The sequence below is a fragment of the Aythya marila genome (genome assembly GCF_965140915.1).
Source record: "Aythya marila genome assembly, chromosome: 2".
NCBI lineage: Eukaryota > Metazoa > Chordata > Aves > Anseriformes > Anatidae > Aythya > Aythya marila.
Genome location: NC_139043.1, coordinates 74,355,556 through 74,378,194, shown reverse-complemented (window position 1 = coordinate 74,378,194; position 22,639 = coordinate 74,355,556). Strand labels below are relative to the sequence as shown.

At 34.7% G+C, this 22,639-nt stretch overlaps 1 protein-coding gene across 2 annotated transcripts in view; it reads left to right on the top strand.

Moving 5' to 3' along the window:
- LOC309875484 (cadherin-12) overlaps positions 1 to 22,639 on the top strand; it is a 238,381-nt gene that overhangs the window by 50,131 nt on the left and 165,611 nt on the right. For both annotated transcript variants that reach the window (XM_082754987.1, XM_082754986.1), the window contains one exon: positions 19,462 to 19,877. In XM_082754987.1, coding sequence (XP_082611113.1) covers positions 19,647 to 19,877 — 231 coding nt within the window. In that variant the 5' untranslated portion in view covers positions 19,462 to 19,646. The remainder of the gene's footprint in view (positions 1 to 19,461; positions 19,878 to 22,639) is intronic.

The window sequence follows — 22,639 nt, the reverse complement described above, 5'->3', positions numbered from 1 at the left end:
TCTTTGTTGAACTACGACAACATGCAAGTATCCTGCCAACCTCCAGTTCCTGGAATCTGAAAGCAGCCAAGAGCAGAACTTGCTAAGGGATCTCTGATTTATACAACCCTGAACTGCTAAACCTTCTCACAGGGATGTTATTATTTATGTGGTTTATTTATTTTTCATTTTAAAAATAAAAGCAAGACTCAACCACCACAATTATTTGGTCATCTATTTGGGTCCATAAATTAAAAAAAAAATAAATAATAATAATAATTAAAAAAACACTTTAGGATCAAAATCATCCCTATGCTATGCTGACTAGTCTGTTCCACAATAGTCTGTTTTATCCATTGCCATGCAAAATATATGAATCTAAAACCAGAAGCCATATCATTATTTTAAGAGACACCATCTCTACAAATAGATTATGGTTAACTGAATAAAGTTAAGAGCTATAATGGGATCTGCTAAACTGTAAGTTTTCTTTTGACAGAAGTGGCAGTCAGTCTGTTAACTCAGTTAATGTTTGAAACTTGACTGCATCACCTCATTGTAAGGAACAACTACAAAATTATAATAGTAGGCATACTGGCCTTTAAAGTGTCTGCAATTTGAGTAGGTCATTCAAATACATTTTTTTTTCTTCAAATTAAATCGGAAGTTTTGGGTGGCAGTGATGCTGTTAGACAGAATTTTTCATTGACTTAGCAGCCTTTGACTCAAAGCAAGGATTTTCTATTACTGTATGTAATGGGTAAACATGAGAAGAGGACACGTTACAAAAGCAGATAGAGAAAGCAAAGCTAAGCTTACAAGCCTGGTAAGGTTGGTCGGCCAGCCTCCATAGCTACAGCAGGTGCAAGTATATGTCTTTGCCAAGAAACTTTGTGTTGACAGCATGATGGAAATTCATGCAAATAAGTGTTTCGTGTCACAACTCAGCATTTGGTACATGGAAATTATGCTGATTTTGTAAAATTAAACTGTCATTTTATGGAGAGAAAATATTTAGAGTTGCTGTGTTACAGTATTCAATCATGTGAACATAAGTATGGGCAGACTCCAGAATCTTCCCCTCTGATTCCTTACTCTGCCTGCTGCCTTCCAGCAATGCTGTAGCCTGCATAACTCTCACATAACTCTTTTTGGTGCTGAATCTTTTATGCGTGTAGGGGCTGAAATCCTGGCATCTCCAACTCTTAAGTCTGTTGCCCACCATGGGGACACAGATTTTACCTCTCTGCTGATATGACATGTTAAACCATCTGGGCAAACTTCTGCTTTATGTTCTATATTGAAATCAACTTTAATCTACTTTCTGTATTCATTTTGTTAGATAGCACCTTGCCATCTTCTCTCTTCCTCTTTTGCTTTTATCTCAGAAAAATGGTAACTACAATTGGACTGTACTCAATTTAATTAATGATAGCAGTGACTCCAGGATACAAGGCTGCTGGTGCATTTTGTTTTATTATGTTTTACAAAAGTCATGATGTGTTGTTAGTTTTGGTGGTACTTTGTTCATAAAAGTTTGCTATTAAGTTTCTACTACTAAAAGAGAATGGAAGAAAATTCTTGCATAACAGAGCATTATACTGTTTTTGCACCTTACCCCATAAGGCTTTATTGCAGTACACTTTTTTTTTTTTTTTTTTCCTCATCTCTCTTTAAAAATCCCTTTGGAAACAAATCTTGCTCTATACAAGTTCCTGATAACAACTTAAAGTACCTCTAAAAAGCTGATAGTCCTGAAAGGGGAATAATCCCCTTTGAAAATTTAAAGGTTTTATAAGGTATTTTAAGTTTGAAAAACAACTTTTATTTGGAAAATTAAGAAGTGGAAGAGTGTTTTTAAAATAGTTCCTAATCTCATTTCTGAAATTATTTTTCATTAATTTTATGTGGTTTGTCTTGGTTTAACAAAAAAAAAAAAAAAAAAAAAAAAAAACTATTTCTGGTAGGAAACGTTTCATATAAATTGTCAGTCTTACTTACTTCTCAACAACAACAAAACAAAAAATAAATGTTTGATATTTCAGATATAGCAAGTCAAAAAGAGAGAGTTTTCCACCTTATGATGCTTCTTAATTTGATAATCCTAATTTTACATAAAATGCAGTTCCAATATTTTGCCTCTTTTCTTTGCTTCTATTATCTACAAACTAAAAGGAAATAATTTCTTTTGTTAGACTACGGAGAAGAAAGATAGGTTATGTAGTTCCATATATGCATTATAAAGCTTGGATTAATTGCTCATTCTTAGAAGTTAAATGACCATTTTCTCCATTGTTGCTGCATGTTTGTTTTTGTTTGTTTGTTTGTTTGTTTGTTTTCTGGTCTACCTGTGTCTAGTTAGAGTAATATATAAGCTTTAAATAATGCCAATTGTTTAGAAAAAAATAATAGTTTCCAGGAAAATATAATAAACATTACCAACACTAGGGTTCAGTATAATTTTGTTTATAGCTATGACTTTTTTCAGTTACCTGGGTTCTTCTGGGATATATAGAAATTCAACTTGAGTTTTCAGAATGAAAATTAATTCCAGGGAGAATCAAATCTTTAGATTTAGTTGATAAGATGAAGAAAAGTCTAATGTATGTGGAAGAGATACGAATTATGTGTCCTGAAGCAGAAGACTGCTGCATTTGATGCTGTTATGCATAATATAATGCCAGGTTGTCAAACTATTACAGTATTTAATGTAAGAAGAGTGATAAGTAGCTCTTGGGATTTGTGACTAGAGGGAGCTGTGCATGGTTCCCCAGGCTGACTTATAGATTTACTTTTTGAAAATGGTCTTTGATCATGCTGCTTGAAATATCTCTAAGTTGTTTTCATTCGCATCACTAAGTTCAGGTCTGGTTGTATTACAATATTTTCTACCCTCCAAAAAAAAGTTGAGAATAACCAGCTGAACCTAAGCCATTTTTCCAGCAGTTACAACTGATATGTGAAGTATAAATTAATCAGATACATTATTGTGGATCATAAGGTCTTTGGAGTATGAATAAAATAAATATTCTTGCTAATTTCATTTTCATCTTTAATACTTTCAGTCTCCTCGTCTAACCATTTTGTGGGTTGACCCTGGTAGGCAGCTAAGCACCACACAGCCACTCACTCATTCCCCTGCAGCAAGAGAGAGGACAGAATCGGAAGGGGAAAAGTGAGAAAATTCATGGGCTGAGATAAAGGAAGTAACCTTCCTTTACTGGTGAAGCAAAGAGATTTAAAGTTGTCTGGCCTTCTTAGTTGTTCTGCACTTTTTGAGTACTGTGTAAGTGTTCAGTAAGCAGAGACTACATATATTTCTTCCACTGATACCTTCCTTTGGAGGAAGGAGTGCAAAATCTGTATTAGCATCAACTGCATTTAAAATGTATCCAATCTTAAATCTTCATCATATTGCTCCCCTTGTGCCACCCTCATGTGCTACCCTCTATAACCTTAAGAAGATTTTGGGCCACCTTAGGATTAATTTATTTTTCTCCAAGCCCAAATTAAGTCTATAGTTCCATTTTTGACAAGGGAAAATTTAGAAATGAAACATGGAACAGGGAAGTGCTACAGGCAGTGCTTTTACATTTCAGAATAAATGATAGTGGCACAGAGTCTAAATAATAGAAAGTGAGTGTGAGTTTTATATGGGGGTATTATACTTTGGGGGACAATGCTTTATATTTGATTGTTTTTTTCAGTGGAATAAAAATCTTCATTATCTTGTTTCCATATCTAAGCACTAGACCACTGCTGTTTCTAGAGCATGGAAGATACTCCAAGTGAGTACTTCATTTTTATTTTTTTCTTCACTGTAGAATAGCAACTCTATTGTTAAGAGTCTTTTTTGAAGTGAATCTAGTACAGGAAGGGAAACCTGTTCAGGGAAGTAAACCTGAAGAAACTGTATCTCTAGTCCTGTTCTTCAGAAATGGTTAATCTTGATATAAATTTGGAATAGAAAAGGATTTTTACACTGTATTGCATAGGTTCATTTATGTTAGACTTAACAGTCAATATTTTTCATGTTCTTTCTGCCAATGCACCACTCTTAGACACGCCTCTAAGGAACACACTTTAATTTTTCTTATAAGGCATACATACAAATACATGTATATGTATACACACACACACAATGAAATGACAAAAAATAAATGAAAATCTACTGTCCTGAGATTTTTGGCCTACAGACCAAAGCAAATAAGTTGTAACAAAAGCTTTGTCCCACTTAATAGACATATGGTATCATATGAACGACTGAGAATTATTTGATTTTTGAAATAAGTTGAAGAAAATTAGAGACCTGAGGGTTTTGCTTTGATTTCCTATGAGTATAAAAAAAAATAAAATCTGAAAGAGCTTGATAGGAGACTTTGTAATAATTGGCTTTGGCATTGCTTTGAGAAAAATAACCTTTACTTTGTGGGATGGAGTGCTTAATCTTTGAAGAATAAAACTGAGAGGTTAAACTTGCTACCTCCCTTAAGCTGAAAGGGACATCAACTCTAAAAGAATAGAGAAAGAAAGAAAATAAATAAATAAATAAAAACAACTTGGTTTTGTAGTTTTGTTGTGAATACTTTAAAAGACTCTGCAGTGTTCTTCAAAATCAGATTGGCCACTGTTTGTTCTCTCTACTTTTAATGTCACTTCAGACAGCAAGGATCTGAACTTAAAGCATTGCTGAATATGCTGTAATTTTTTTTCAGTACTTGCACAAGTAAACAACCCTAAATTTTAACATGGTCCAGCCTCCTATTCATACTGATAATGAAAGGATGTGCGTGCCCTGTGCTAATATGCATCTAAAAACTTGTCCTGATTTTCCAAAGTCTTTTGCATACACAACTTCTGACTAAAAGCATCTTTGAGAAGCAGAACTGTTTAATTCAGGTGTCTACCTATAAACCTAATATACTGCAATAGCTATTGCATTTTAATGAGGAAGAAAGGTTCTTTCCTTCTCTTCGCCCTTCTTGAAAAACAAGTCCTAAAACTTGCTGCAAAAGATAAGAGACATAGATAGGGAAGGCAATTAGCAAGCCAACAATAAAGGGATGAGTTGATCAGTGTGTTGACAAGCTGGAACTCTGGCACAGTATTTTATTATTAAGTTCAGTAACTTGAGCCAGCTAGACAACTGGGATGCTGCACAGCTGCTGACACTCATCTGTGTATTTATGGGGCAATTAGCAATTCCCTGCACCTTTCTCTGCAGGTTCACTTACTTAATTGTGACATGGTTATTTCTCACTAATAGTAAAATATGAAAGTCTCAGTAATTTGTCTGAAAGCTCTTGCTTGCATAACTGTTATTAAGTCGTTTCTGAACAAGGGGCTAGTAAGTAGGTCTTTTTCATTGATTAGCTGAGAGCCATTTTAACTACCTTATTAAGAAATAATCACAATAATTCTTTCTGCTCTGATTGTCTGCTACTCACAGGAGCTATTGTCCAACCAGACTGCCAACTATTGCCCCAGATGCTAACTAGTTAAATATTTAATTATCATTAGTGATGCCTGAATACCATGACGATGGATAACATGGGTAACAAAGAGAAGCAAAGCCTCTCTTATTGAGCTGGGAAGGGCCTTCAGAAGGTTATAATCCTTTCTGTGTTTGGGGGTATGTATCCAAGAAGATGAATTTCTTATTCAGTGCTAACAGAAAACCTAAATCTTGGAACTTTGCTTTTTGTTGTGGTTTAACCCAACAGGCCGCTAAGCACCACATAGCTGTTTGCTCCCTCCCACCACCCCCAAAGGGGGATGGGAGAGAGAATCAGGAATAGGAAGAAAAAAAAAAAAAAAAAGAAAAAAAAAAGTGAAAGCCCATGGTTTGAGATAAAGACAGTTTAATTAGGACAGACAGTGAAGGGAAAATACTACTACTAATGATGATGATAAAAAGATATACAAAGAAAGTGATGCACACTTGCTTACCACCTGCTGACTGATGGCCCCCCGGCCAATTCCCCACAGTTTTATTTTTCAGCATGGTGCCACATGGTGTGGGACATCCCTCGGGCCAGCTGTTCTGGCTGTGTCCCCTCACAGCTCCTGGCAGGGCAGCACGAGAAGCTGTAAGCACTGCTCTGCAGCAACTATAACATTATTGTGTTATTTACATCATTCTCATCCTAAATGCCAAACACAGCACCTTACCAGCTACTAGGATGAAAATTAACTCTATCCCAGCTGAAACAAGGATATTTTTTTCTCTTTGTTTCCTTTTGAGAAAATAGATTTCTTTTCTTGGCTGTCCATCATTAGGTAAACATATATAGCAGAGACATCATAACAGCTAGTTTATAAATAAACATTTGAGATTTTGGCTATTGTTTCATTCTGAAGTGGAAAGAAGGACATTCCAAATGCTTGGCAAAACAGAGGGGAAAAATACAGGAATAGACGTCTTCCCTAGTATTATCAGAGGATGGTTATAGCTCCATAATGTGTGACTTAATGCCACTGCTCAAGAAGGATTCTGGTTTTCATATGGTAGGTGAGAAGTGTGTTTGCCAGGCTCTTGTCTGGTCTCTCTTGCTTTGGTCCTTACCAGAAATTACTTTCTGCCCATGTGTCTTAATAAAGCTAGTAAATATCATATTACATCTGATAGTTGAGTAGATGCAAGTTGTGAATCAATGAAAAATTCTCATTGATCATGTAAGTTTGTTGCACTGTGTTTTGTTTGCAAAACCAAAGGAATAGTAAAACCAATAATGGTCGATGTAGTCTCAAAAGTGCAATTTTATTCAGTTTCTGAGTTGCAAAATTTGGCTTTTAATGCTCTTTAATGTCACAAACCATACAAAAATGTGTATATGCATCAAAAGGGGTAAAAACAAAGAATTGGTTTAGTTCTTTTTGAAATGGAAAGTAAGGCTCTTCCTGGGGATAAAACCCTCCCAGGAATTTCAAAAGCTCTAACATCACAGAAATTTTGAGCTAAAGTGAGGCAAAGTAATAAAAGCAGTTCAGCTGAAATTTCTCTAAGTGATAAGCTTTTACTGTCTTTCATATCATCAATTGCTTTTAACACCTTACTAACACCCTAACCACTAAGTAAGGCAAATACTCAATTTTATGGTAAATTAATTGTTCACTTTGTGTTTCTGAATAATCTGTCAAAAATGTAATGAGAAACAATTTTATGACCTCTGTTAGAGAAAGGTAGGAAGCTGAGTAACTTTTTAAAGAATGTTAGAGATATAAATGAATTAATTTACATATACGTTTTGGAAAGCTGTCTGTGCAAACTGAACTTTCTTTACTTCCAGATAAAGATATGTCATCCATATAAAATATGTCATTATTTTATATGGATGAAATAAATATCCAGATAAAATATGTCATCAACCATCTTTTGATTATTACATTTTTGACAAAATAAATATGATCCCAAAGCACTACAATTTACAGCAGAAAATTATTTTTTCATACAATTATTATAGGTGTGAAAAGTGAGCTAATTTTTATGTTCACTAGATTAAAAAAAAATATTTTCCAAGTAACGTTTATTTGGTATATTTAATATTAATTAAAGTGCCTGACTTTTTATTGTCATTGATCTGTATCTGTTTAGAGATACAGATCAATGATACAGATAGAGATATTTTACCCTTCAAAGCATTCTAAGAAGTTTATTAGGCAGTTGTTCAGAAAAATCAAACAACTTGCATTTAGAAGTTCACAGTGTACACCTATATTTTGGTCTCCCATGTCAACAAATGCAATTGTTATTAATAATAAATGTAGCCTAGTGTATTTATAAAAAAGAAATTAGGAAAATAATTGAAAAGTGAACTATAACCATTTCTAGAATTCCCTCTGACTTGGAGGAAGAGAATGGAAAGGTTCCATGGAGAGATGGGGTTTGACAAATGAGAGTTTGTTTTGGCTCATGTGCTACCTTCATGTGAAGAACCAGTCCAGTTCTGGGCTCTCCTTTGCAAGATCCAGACTTATTGGAGTGAATCTAGTGCAGGGCCACAGTGTTATATAAGAAACTGGATTGTCTTTCATATGAGGCAAGGCTGAGAGAACTGGAACTGTTCTGGCTGGAGAAGAGAAGGTTCAGGGGATCTCATCAGTGAGTATAAATACCTAATGGGAGGGAGAAGGTCCAGGGTCTTCTCAATGGTGCCCAGTAATGAGACAAAAAGAAAATGAGAACAAATTAGAGCACATGGAATCCCATTTCAACACAAGAAGATGCTTTTTCCCTGTGCAAGGGTCAAACACTAGAACAGGTTGCTCAGAGATGTGGTGGAGTCTCCATCTGTGGAGGAATTGAAAACATGGTCCTGGGTAACCTGTCATAGTTGACCTTTTGTTGTTTTTTTTTTTTTTTTTTTTTTTTTTTAGCAAGAGAGCTGGACTAGATGGTACTTACCAATCTCAATCATTCTGTTTCTGTGATTCTGTGGAGAACCACACAGTGGATTACACTTGACCACACCCCAGAATATATGTAGAGAAAAGTATGTGTTTATTTCCACCAAAGTAATAGCTCCCTCTGTGCTTGTTTAGTGCAGAGTGTTAGCCCTCCTCCTGGCTTACTCTTTTGCGCAGTACTCCATTACTACCTGTAGGAACGCATGTGAGTCTTCTAGTAAGACCCACGAGCCTTTCACTTATTTTAGGAAAGAATTTGACTTAGGTAACTCCAAACTAAAGGTGTCAATCCTTCTACCTTTGGGCCTGAAGGTATATTTTTTTAGTACAATAGAAGGACTGTGCCCTTAGCGATTACAGTATATCTGATTGATTGACTGCAATCTATAATACTGCAGGTATGACATTATCCTCTCTTCATAATGCTGTTCTTTCTGAGTTCAGCTGAGGTGCAATTTCATCAGGGACTATTTCAACACTTTGTTTCACCGAGCTTAACCTTAAAAAGGCATTATTGATTTCCTATCTAAACCACAATTTTACAAACTGCAATAACTAGACAAATGTATGCTAATTATAAAAATAAAAGAAATATATGCAATAAACAAGCTGCTTATTACATGTATCGAACTAAGTTATATAAATCACAAGAAACCTGTCCACTCTACACTTGCATTTTTACTGTGGCATGGAGGGATCTCAGACAAAAGTAAGTGGAAAACTTTACTTAAATTGCAAGCACAAAAGAAAAACAAAACTGCCTTTTATTAAAACTGAGGATATTGGCTGTGATAGTTTTTGAAAATATGTGCTTTATTTTAATTAATGCTGCTGTATCTGACTATTAAAACAATGCAAAGTAGTATCTTAATGGAAAAGCATAATATGATGATATAATTTCTAATCTAAGTTAAATCAGTGCTAACTGAAAATGTCCTATGACTCTTTATGGACATTTTTCTTTCTGGAAAAAGTATTCTGAAATATTTCAAATATTTTTGAAATTTTGTATTTCACATTTTAAGTTGCCTGTTCCTTGTACTTTTTTGTAATGCTGGGAGATTGGGCACGAACAACAAAACAAAGGAAAAGGAATACTTACCCTTAATTGAATAACTTAAACATATATTTGCATGACTGAAATTATGGAAATATATTAACACAACCTAATAGAGGTTCACTTGTCTGCTATATGGGGAAATAAAAGGGTCAGTGAGAGAAAGCTCCAATAATTTCAATTTCTAACTGTGAGTACTATACAGGTGGCAAAACCTGTCTTTCTTCTAATAAATTGTTTTCTTCTCCTTTTAATTTAAAATTTAGAAGGGCAGGAAAGAAACTGAAAGGAAAAACATTTTCATAGGTAAAAATCACATTTATTTCTGTGGTCAAGGAATAGATTAAGGCTGTTGTAGTAATCTGCATGACCACATCTGTTGTCTACATTGGACCATAATTGCTGAAATTCACAGCAAGTATGTGTTATGAAATTACTCAATTCATTAGTCTGGTGTTTGGGAACTGAACAGTCACACATGAGAGACATGAAAATTTATAATGATGAAAGTCAGGCAAGAATACTGTTATCTTCCTTGAGACTGTAAAATGTCTTGTGGTTGGGAACACTTCCACGTAGACTGGAGGGTGGAAGGTTTTGCAAGAGTGAAAGGTTTCTTGAGGAGAAATTAGCTCTGATACTTATCAAAGACAGCTCTGATAAGTAAGCTTTAATGAAACACATCTGTTTCTGAACATCAAAAAACATTTGAGGATTACTTTGGCTGAGGTTAATTGTAGATGACTGAGCTCTCTACTTAGAGTTTTTGTCAGTCTAACCATAACCTGCTTTGGTAGTTGTGATGACCTGTTTATCACATATCTGATCCTTGTATTCCTATGCTGCAATGGGAACATATTAACAAAGAAACAAAGAAACCTGTCAGTTTTAAAGAACAGAAAGAAAAAAAAAAAAGCAAAAAAAAAAAAAAAAGCCCTAAAATAACTCTTGCTCATGTTTTATAACTCATGAAGGATTTTTTTTTTCTTTTTTTCGTAGTTCATCAGTCACCAGAAAAGAGTCATAGGCTCATTACAACTGCATCTCCTAACATAACATGTATAGGTCAACAAGTCAAAAACAGTTGTGAAAAGAGATACATTACTAGGTATAAGAGCTATATATTATTAAACATGCTATTGAGCATTGGTATATGCCGAGTGTAAGATAGGTAATTCCAGAATATTGAGAGACCTGAGCTGAACATTCACATGGTTAAGATAGGTGATGTCTGATAGGTTCAGACATCAGATAGGTTCTGTTGGTCCTATTGTCTCTGGGTCTACCTGTTAATATTCACAAGATTAACAGCTTGAAACCTGTTGGGCAAACCTACTGTCTGTTATTTTTCTCTGAGAAGGCTGACATCCTCTGAAATTATGAAAGTCAGTACTGATACAGCAAACCGATTAACTCTTCAGAAGACCAAAAATGTAAGATTGTGGTTGAAAATACATGCACAAGCTAAGCTATAGATTTCCATAGTATATTATGGAAAGCCATATTAAAAATTAAATTCTTACTAATATTGTTATAGGATACAGAGACATTTAAATTTATTTTATCCTAGTTGCAATAATTGGCATTCTAAGACCCTTATTTTCAACTGTAAGTGTCTGCGGTTATGCACCAAGTTTATATTAATATTATATGGAGTAACTTTGTTATTATAAATTATAATAATATATTATTATGTAATAATTATGCCATTGTATACACAACGCACAAAGTTGAAAAAACAAATGCCTGCAAGAACTCTTACTTTAAAATATTTATCAACAAACAGGTTATGTAATTTAGTATATACATGTAATCCCATAACATAAGATCTATAATGGGTAGTATCAAATCTATTATAATCAGAGTCTGACCAATAATAGAAAGTATTTTAATAATGGAATCTAACCGAAAGTATGTTTGCAGTTTCAAGTAATTGCTGGAATTCTTGACTTTTTCTTTTTTTTTTTTTTTTTTTTTTTCCCAAAAAAAAAGAAAGACCCTAGGGAATAAGAAAACTGCACATTACAGAGCACATAAAAATGTGCTCACTTTAATTTCAGTCTCCCATATTACTTACAAAATTATAAATACATCTGAGTTGCCTGAGATATATAAAATATTTCCTTAATTATATTGTCTATGCATTGAAAGGCTTTGTTTTGTTTGCCTTTCTCTCATTTCCCACATCTCATGTATTCATTCAAAAACAAAACAGAGAAGGGCAGCAGAATGAAGGATGGTTTCCTTATTGTCCATGCTTTAGCACTGACATTGACAGATTTCTACCAGAAATGAAAATGTTTGTAATTTATCAAAAATAAAGATTCTAGATCATTGGTAAACTAAGTGTAGATTCACCATAGTACTTTTCTGAGACAAGACCAATATACATGTAGCATGATACAAGACAAAGCAAAAATAAAATAGATGATGTTAGTTCATCATCTGATCATCATCTTAGAGGAAAGGAAATTTTGTCCTATTCTGAGGCATTTTGTTTCTTAATTTTTACTGATGATTGAACAATTTTTACTGATGACTTCACAATTGCATTATATATTTACTGGGTAATACTGGCCTAGGTTTTAATCCCACTGAAAGGAGCATTCATGTTTAACCTGTAGTGAAAATTTCATTTTACCTGAGTGGATATTCAAGGGTTCAATGAACCATGGAGTCTTGTGCATCGGCTGATGTATTTTCATTTTTATAATGAAAGTTTCATTTTTTTTTTCTTTTTTTTTTTTTTTTTTTGACATTCCTGTCTCTGATATTCTTATGCATGGCTATGAGTTGGACATGGTGTCATCCATGGTGACATTCCCACAGAGGATGATGGCTCAGTGGCTTACATTTAAGTCATAAATGATATGCTGTAAGTATTGCTAGTGATGACAAAAGTGACATGTTAAGTATAACTGTTTGTATACAGAACTAGTTTATTGTTTCCTATTCGCAAAGAACATTCTTATATATTTTTTTCATCTTTTAATTTTTCTATAACTCTCAACATAACACAGTTACATTTTTTTTGGAAGTATGTTTTATTTATTTTTGATATGGTACCAATTAATCTTAAGTTAATCACTTTCTTTGTATGCTAGCAAGCCCATTGTTAAAGCATGCATGTGCATCTATAATACTTTATTAGTGTAGTCCTCAGAAATGCCAGACATAATTAGACTCCTCTCCACTCTTAGGCACTTCATAAATATGTCTGTTGGATACCCATACAGTATATCACACAATTTTTGTACTGTAATATGTCTTTGTGTGTCTGCCTTCCTATGAATGTGCTACAACAACAGTCACACTCAAAGACCAGGTACCTTATCTCACTTTGGCTTTATGCCAGTAAGAAATTCAGCAGAGTATTCCATATTCGTGTTAGTATTACTCCTGATGTCTATAGGAAAAACTGACATTAGAATTGAACTGTTAACTCAGTATAGAAGATGCAACTATGCAAATAACAATTGAACAGAGGTTGGTTTTGGCAGTCATATCCAAAAACCAGAGCCTTAACAAAATCCATCTTTTTCTTGCCAAGTGGAATATTTAGTAACTTTAGTAACTTCATATCAAACAAAATGTTGGGCCTTATTATTAGGATTTGGGGGTCTTTCTAATTAAATTTTAAAAAAGAAGAGCTAAAGTCACCTTATTGCAGGAGGAAGACCAGCATCTGCTTGTTCTCCTACAGTACATGACAGCTATCTCCCAGAATTACCAAGATCTGTGAGATACATGTATGTACCCATATTTCTCATATTTTATGATAGTGCTCTCATCACTAAGCTCCAAAGTATTCAGGGTTGGTAATTTTATTGGTTCTCGGTTCCTCCTGTTCATCATCAACTTCATATAAACTGAAATTCAGACTGAGATTCAGGTATTCAGCTTTATGAGTACTCAAAATATATAGCTGGAAATCCATTCTAGCTTTCTTTGACTTACTGTGTCCCATCCAAGGGGAGATACAAGAGTAACTATTTTGTGTTATGGACCATGTTAAGACTCCAGAAAGTCAGATGCTTTCTTAGCATCTGGGATCTAGTGAGATGAAGTATGCTTTTTTTTTTTTTTTTTTTTTTTTTTTTACCTTGTGAGAGTCGCCTGGCATGGATTCCAGATGACACACTTGCCAAATGGGTTTTGTGGCCACAGAGGTGGGACTTGCGCAATCATCCTGTTGAAACTTTTCCAATTTGGAGGACAGATAGAATGAAAATTACTCTCCTTAGCAGTTCAAGGTTTCTAGTCTGTTAATCTGTTCGCTTGTAATCTCCTTCCTAACCCCCATTTTGATGTTTCGAAGTAGTTCCTACTTACGCGCAAAAAAAAAAAAAAAAAAAAAAAAAAAAAGGCGTAAAAAAGGAAGAATTACAGTTATTTCCAAGGTGTCTAGATAGATTTTGAAGGGCAAGAAGGTCAAATTCACAAATACATATAGACATCTAGAGTCAAATCAAATGGGAATTGTTTAACTAAGTACCTTTGAGATTATCCGTGGAACTAATTTTCCTAAGGTCAGTGAAAGAAAATCTATCAAGGTGAGAGATGAACAGGATTTTCCATATCCTGTTACCATTCATTTAGCCACAGGATATATCATTTCAGATGCTTTTGCAGTTAATTTTAATAGATACTGACGGTATAGATAACAGTATAGATATTTTCTTTTCCTGTTGTTGCATTTTCTTATTTCAAGATATGGCAGAGAAGTGAAGTTAGATGGTCAGCTGTTACAGCATATCCACTTTTATAGATCTTAGTTGGCTTTTCATCTGGCACGGATCAACCATTTTACAGTACTGCCATTTTTTTTTCAAACCTCTTTATGGGTAGGAAGATGGTTGTTCTACATTAGCTGTTGTTTCACATAAGCAAAAGCATTCTCTAGGCTGATGGATTTATGATTAAGGTGGCTGCAGAAATGTTCCCACCATCAGTGCATAATGGATACTTTGTCAGTAAGCAATTTGCCTCCATTCACAGAGGTGCAATTATCGTCTTTGCTGGACTGAGGACAGTTTTGAGTGCTTCACGGAGCTTTAGTGTTTCTAGCTTGTCTGCATACGACAGTAGCTAATCCACTGTCTGATCCAAGAAGATACCTCATATAGATCAAAGATCATTTATAATTTCCTTTCAGAGACTTCTCTAAATCAAGCCTTGTGTGTATAGTAGTGACTGTAGAGGATATATGGCTGTCCTCTCTAGAAGGGATAACCTTTACTGAGCTTGGTGAGGTGACTTGTGTTGGGTGTGCTGTGACTCTCTTTGATTGAAGATTATTGCAGTAACAATGGCATACATCAGTTTTGCTATTCCTATAGTGTTCCTTTGCTCAGGCTGTTTAGATTAATGACCGTACAATCCAGGTCAGTATCAAAATTCTTGCAGGAGCACCATTTGTACTGTATTTTGTTATTCTCAATAAATGCTCTTGGTAATGATATTTAATTCATCATTTGCATTTCATGAGCTCCTTAGCCTTGCAGGTTTGGGGACAGAGTAAATAGGATCAAGATTACTTAGGTACCATGTTTTAACAGATTGTCCATGTTTGTTATTGCATCACTTCACTTTTTCAAACTGTGAAAGTGAAAAAAAAATGAAATCTCAGTGTATAAAATCATGTGTGTAGGTAAATTCATTTGGGGGATTTTGCCTTTGTAACTCTGTTTCTGAATTAAGTTAGTCACACACTGGTACTTAAATGCATATAACATAATCTACAGAAATGACTAGCAAAGGCTAATCTTGAAAAAAGCGAGATGCAGGAAAAAAATCTGGCATTCTGTACTTCCATATTGAATGGAAAAGAGATGCATTGCAAATGCAAGTCTGTGCACAACTCTTACTAGATCTCCTCCTTTCTAAGCATCAGAGGAAATAATTCTTTAGGAAATTTAGGAGATGTAGTACCGTACCTTTCTTATTCTTATTGGAATATTGGAATATTGAATATTCGTACTGGATTTCTGTACAGTTACCTCCTAGTTCTCATAACAGTTTTCTAGGTAAATGTATAAAAGGGCTTTCTGATTTAAACATTTAATGAGTGTATGACAACGTAAAAGCACCAAAACAGGTTTAGGCATCATGGCTGGAAGACTAACAGCTAGCTTAAATAAAAATAAATAAATAAAAAATAAAAGAACAAAGCAAACCAGAAAACACAGACTAAAAGAAACACTAGTCTTAGCCTTTGAATCACTGCACAAATGCCAACTGTGTTATTAAATATATTCTGTCAAGCTGCTTCCACCAGGCTTCCTCCAAAGCCAGCAGTGAAGTGTTGGGGAAGGAGAGGAGGCAGGGAGAGACTGTCTGCCTCAGTCTGCTGCTGCTCAGGTGTTTGCAGTGGCAAACTGGCATGGTTTTCTTGAGTGAAGTGCTGGATTCTCTTGTAACTGCTGAGCTTTAAAAGTGAAAATTATTCGTGGTGAACTCTTTTGCAGATGATGAGGGTGTCTGTGCTGCAATCCTATACAGCAACACCTATTAGCCTCCCATTTTTTTCTTTGACCCTTATGTTCACCCATGTTTTGAAGCTGCCGGGAATGAGGTGAGTGCTGGCATTGCACTTTGCTTGCTCTGCAGCATTCTCTCTTGAAGGCAGTCCAAGCAACCGACAGAGAAGGGGTTAAAGTGCCCTGTGTTTTGCGTGTTACTAACCTTCCAGCCAAGGGGGAATTGTTCTTTCACTGAAATCCTTCAATCTCTTTGCATTACTTTTGGTGCTGTATAACATTTTAAAAGCTCCCTGACTGACAGACATGGCCAGAGGCAGAGCTCTGCTGGGAGAACCGCAATGCACGTAGCCTCCTCAGCAAAGAGCTGTGGTACAGCAGTTAAATTGAATACAGCATGATTTCGGGCTTTGTGAAGCAGTGCAGACTACCCCAACACTTTTTTATGTTGTTTATTTCCATCTCCCATCCACGCCTGAGCAATTCAAAAGGATACTTTAAGTTCTTTTTATTTATTTATTTATTTATGTGTTGCGTAGTTACTCTGATTTTGCCACAAATACTAGGCATGTATCCTGCAGTTGTGGATCAAGAGAGATACAGGAGTTTGGATTTTTTTTTTAACTGAATTATGGTTGAACACAATCTGAACCTGATGTTCTATGCTGTTGAGTGCACTGAAGAGAGAGAAGCACAAAAAATAATGTGAATTGGTAAATAAGTATGATAATAGAAATAGATTCCAAATATTCATTTGGACACCCCACCCTCTAGTATGGTATGGTCCTGTCTTAAATGTTTATTGATGGAATAAAATTCGTAGAATAGAAACAGTAACACAAATGAGAATTTTGACATATGCATGGTACCTGGAAATATTTTTTTGTAGATAAAAAAAAAATAATTGAAATGTCTTGAGCACAATTTAGAAAAAATGTGGGTTTTTTTGGTGTTAGAAAAGGATCATGAGCAAATAAGAGTTCTCTCACTTTTAATCCTTTCTGAAGGAATTCAAACACCCAAAATATAACCTTTGTCATTAGAACAGGAATCTTTTTCTGTATTTAGAGTAGGGACTGCAGTTATTCTTCTAAGGTTTTATTTGTTAATTTTTCTTCAAAACTCATTATTTGGTGTTCCAATTATAAATCCTTTCTATTTAGATACTTTACCACGTAGCTAACAAATAAGAATTTAAACGTTATTTATTGCTATGGATAGTAATGGTATTATTTATAAGGAAAATATAAGCTATAGCAGTGCTTGAAAATGAGAAAATATATATGGTTAGGTACTTTACCATGTCTTCTGTTCTGAGGTCCATATCATGCCATTGATTTTTAAGCAGAACTCTTTATTGATTTGGGAGAAACTTCTACTTAAAAATCAATGGCACAATATGGCCCTAACCAAGTGGTGAATTCCATATTGATATAAATCGTATTTTTGTTATTATAATGCAAAATGCATCCATCTTAAATCCTAAAAGTAGAATTTCTTGTACCTGACAAACAGCAGACCTATGGAGTAGGCTGGTATTTCATCCCTAGGTTGCAGGTCTTAATGAGACAGGATTATTAAATCACAGAATCACAGAATCACAGAATTTCTAGGTTGGAAGAGACCTCAAGATCATCGAGTCCAACCTCTGACCTAACGCTAGCAGTCCCCACTAAACCATCATTTTAAAAGTCTTCAGTACAATCGTTTTAAAGTCTTCAGTACACATTGGGATTTAAAATTAGTAAAGAACAGTGGATTATAAAAATTTTATTTGTCAGAAAACAACTTCAATCCCCGCTTGTTCAAATGAGTACAACATACAGGCTGCCAGTCATCCACCTTTAATGAATAAGAGCCATGGAAGGGAAAGGATTCGTCAAACAGTTGTCCTGAGCATTATGAAAATGTGATAGTTCAGAATTAACACCTGCACTGGGGCCAGCATAGTCATGGATAGCTTCATAAAAGCCATTTTGTCTATTAAAGGAAGCATCAGTAGCTTGGAAAAGTGGGAAAAGTAAACACAATATTTGCTTTTCTTTTTTCTTTTTCTTTACTTTTTTTTTTTCTTTTTCTTTACTCCCTGTTCTCTCAATACTTACTGAGGCCCACCTTAATAGAAATGTATAGATGTTTTGCTATTGTTTATTGTCTAGTTCTAAATTCTAGAATAGCTTCTTCTGTTTCAGCATGAACTCCATCGATTTATCAGTCTTCACAGTGACTTTATTATGGGCTGCATCACAGCATTGTTAGATGGTGTGAGTGCTCATTTTCACCATTTTTTTGTTGGTGCTGAACTTAGTGCAGAGTTGGAAATGACAGCTACAGGCACTTTTTATTGAACTAATTTCACACTCCATAATATTTAAATATTTACATTCATCATATTTAAATATTTACATCCTTTAGCACTGTCATTTTACTAATTGCAGACAATGAATCAGATTTTCATAAATACTAAAAGAAAGCACCTCTGTTATTTACACTGTGGCTAGAAAAACACAGCATTCTTTCTTATCTGCCTTTTTGTTCAAATGTTCTGTGCTGGTATAAACAGAGCAATGTGATAATATAACAATTCCTTCAGGTTTTTTTTTCTTCTTTGCTGATAGCATTTGGCTGATACAAGGATCACCACTGTTTTAATTGTCACCTTGATGTGATAGTCCTGTCTCAGCCCTGTAGTTAGTTAGCACTGATTTATTTTTAATCTGTGTACCTGGCATTTGTCTGTATAAATGAGTATCACTGTCTTACTTTACTGGCTTCTGTGTTGCTTCATTTTCTACACTGACTGCAGTTCTATCATTTTCTCCACAGATCAGGACTGTTGTTTTTTTGTTTGTTTGTTTGTTTTGTTTTGTTTTGTTTTTATGTATTTTACAGTAGTGCTGAAGAGCAACACAACTACTGTTTTGATACAAGGCTTGTCATGAGAAGAGAATGCCAGTCCTGGATGGTATATTGTGTGTTGGCGGCACTGTGGGATTTAGCTGTATATGCACTCTTTCTCGTTTATTAATTCCCATGGAATCCATACAAATTTTGTCCTCCAGAGTCCAAGGTTCAGTATAAGCCTTGTCCATGTCCATCTGTAGTAACAGAAAGAGGATGCATACAAAGCACTTTTCTGGCAGAGACAAAAAGTGAAGTGTCCTGTCTCTTGGCAGATGGATGAAAGGGTGGGTCCTCTCCTTCCTGACATTTTATTTGTGAATCCAGAGTAAATACTTTTGACATCACTGATGGGCAATGGCTTTGTTGGTTAACAGGGTCATAAAGCAGAGGGTGTGGGCCTGCCCTAAACCAGAGACACAGATGATGGTAAGCAGGCCAAGAATGAGCTATTCCTATGTTAACAGCACTATATTCTAGAGCAGCTCAGTGCTACAATCAAAATGGTAATTGCTTTTAATACTGTGATTCCTAATCTTTTCTTTCTGTCTCTAGAAACTAACTAGGTGTGAGAATTTTGATGAATGTTTCAATGTAATTTTATGTAATTTGATGTTGCCATGTAAATCTCTTTTATAGGTCCCTTTAGATGGAATTTAATGCAGCAAAAACCTTGTCATCAGAAGGATTAATGCCTGCATTAGCATTTCCGCAATAAAATCAGAAGCTAAGTGGTGGAGGCCACAGACACCTCAAACCTGGATTCCTCTGCTCTGCATTAAGTGCTGGAGTTTTTATTACTTGCTGTAGGGAAGCCATTGCCAATGCTTACAAGGAACTGTTTATCCCTGCTTCTCTGGGTCCTGTTTGATGGAGGTCTCCTAACACCACTGCATCCAGAGCCGCAACAGACTTTAGAAGCAGAGTCAAGAGACAATGTTGTGCCAGTGCCAGGGAGGAGGTCATCAGTCCAGCGAGTCAAACGAGGCTGGGTGTGGAACCAGTTTTTTGTGCTGGAGGAGTACATGGGCTCTGAACCTCAGTATGTGGGAAAGGTAAGTTTTTACTCTTTCTTTAAAAGTTCAAACAAGGACAAATAATGCAATGTGCTATAAATATGTACCCGTTTCTGATGGGGCAAATATTCAGCTGGTAGTAGTTCCCCCTGTCCATCCCCTTCACCATTCAGCCTCTTATATAGCTGCTATAGACTTGATTTTTATTTTTGGTGTTCAGGTTTAGAACATTTACTTCCTGCCTTTGTATGTCTGTCTTATTTCCTTATCCTTGGTTTTGGCATAGAACAAAAAAATTGGGAAGTTCTGAGATAACTTTGTGGTGCACCACAAGTAACATTAACAGTCTACTATAACAGCATACTTGATTTTTAGCAATGAAAGTCAGACTGATATCAGGGATAAGGTTTAAACCCAGAAGTCTCTAGCCTAGAATGCACACAGTTTTTTTTTCTCGTCAGCATGTTTACTGCAAATCTGTTTTCAGACAACAGAGCTTTTGCTGTGCTGTCTTGTGACTCAGTATCCTTTGCTGCATTTCTTTCTGCTTGTTCTGATCATTTTCATATATTTCTAATGTGATATATTGCTTCATAATTCAAAGTCTTGCATTATAGCTTTTATACTTTGCACAGGCATGCAAGCTCACACATGCAGAGAATTTATGCAATTCACTCTCTCATTACGTGACCACTGTTTCTATAATAGAGTATAAGTAATTTGATAGCCTGTTCTTTGTGGGGTGTCAGCGTGAATTTAGAAAATAGAGTTTTCAGGAAGGATGGCTGAAATAGTGAGCTGAAAAAATAGTAGCACAGCATATAATTGCATGCTATCTATAATTTTCAATATAAGTAAAGGCCCTTACTCAATGAAAATAAGATGAGTTTCTTAGGTCCCTAAATGCCATTTCCTTAGATATTGAGGTTCAGATTCACCTTCCAAAAAAAACATGATGTGTCATGTTTTAGTTTTTACTTTAATACTTTGTATTTATTTTATTCTTTCTCTCTCTCTCTTTCTCGCTCTCTCTCTCTTATTTATTTATTTATTAGAATGTAAAGGCTGTGAATGGCTGGTTTGTTTGTTTGTTTTTAATATAAATAAAATTCACAAAAAGTTATTTTTCCTTCCTACCCTTCCACAAATTTGTTACAAGTAGAGCATGTATAAATAGAACAGCATAAGACTACATGTGGTTCACTAGGTGTTTGGACAAACCGGACAAAAGTGTACTTTAATATTACAGATATAAACATTAGTGTTAAACACTAAAATATATGAGCCAATAATATTTGCAAAACAGTATGCTTATATCACAAAGATAATATGATGAGTTTCATTTACAGGCTGAAGTCAGGGCAATCTCATAATGAAAAACTGCATCTTTATGATGTCCGGTTGCTACTAATTATCCTTTCTTTAACACATATCGTTGTTCTAGCCACTAGCTAAAGATGCAAACAAGGACTCTAATTGCGTTCAGTGTTGTAGCACAGGCAAAAGGATTGCTGAGCTTTTTATCTTCAAAGACAGAGATGCTATCGATGCACTGCTGGAATACATTAGTTTTTATGCCTTTATATAAGATAGTCTCAATAGTCATTTAGGGTCAGTTCTAAGCTGCCAAAATCATATTATTTATTCATAAAATTTACTATTACCAATACATTTGAATGTGAGCTCATAAGCAGCTTTAGAATTAGTGGATTTTTCTATTAAAAGTAACACTTATGACGTCACAGATATAATTGGCATGTTTTCAACTCTTAAAACTTTGTGCACTGTATCAAGTTGCTGAAAAGATGCTTCTTAAACATGATGAAAAATAGAATTGTAGTGTAGTGTACATAATAGTGATGCTTCGTATGCCAGAAGTAAATGTTATGCTGTTACCTAATAAAATTCAGGAGGATCTTGGTGGTGAAACACAAAATACATTAAGATGTTTAATTTAATACATCAGCACGATTGTCAGAAAATCTGTTTTTATATGCAATCCATTCTGAATGGTTATTTTTTGAAATAATGTTTATTATCTGCCAAGCATCAATTTGATGTTTATTCTGGTATACTCTGTGTCTCAAAAAATAACTTGCATCTTCTTCACCTAAACTCTTTGAGTTAAAAAAGAAAAAAAAAAAAATGAGACAACAGAGGTGTTACTATTTTCCTCTTCTTTTCCACAAAGCTCTCAAAGAGGCAGAACACTGAATGGGAAAAGTTATTTAGAGAAGTTGTGCTGTTAAATCCAGATAGTGAAAGTCATGCATAATACAAATATAAGCTGTTCTCAACCTACTGAAATACATTCAGCAGCAGTTAATCAATATCTTTATATCATACTTCATTTTTTTTAAAATCATGGGAAAAAAAAGATATGAAATGACATTGAGTTTTTGATTGCAGAAATAAATGTTTGATGTTTATTATAATTTAGCATTATTCCACAACCATATATTTTTCCAAAAGTAATTATTTTTGTAGTACTTTTTTGTTTTACTTTAAAGTAATATTAAGTATTTGGGATATTTCATATGACCTGGAATTGCTGTGTGTTTTTTTTTTTGTTTTTTTTTTTTTTATCTTCTTCTTCCAGCCATGATAGCTAGGCACAATATAGTGGCAGATGCATAGGTGTCCATATTACTTATTATGGAACTGCTGCACTAATATTGTCACAGTAATTTATAAATAGTAGTTTAATGTGTCTATTAAATGAGCTGAGAATTTCACTAAACAGTTAGGGGTGACTAGTTAATTTTGGAAGGCACCTGGAAGAGCACAGATTTACAACAGTA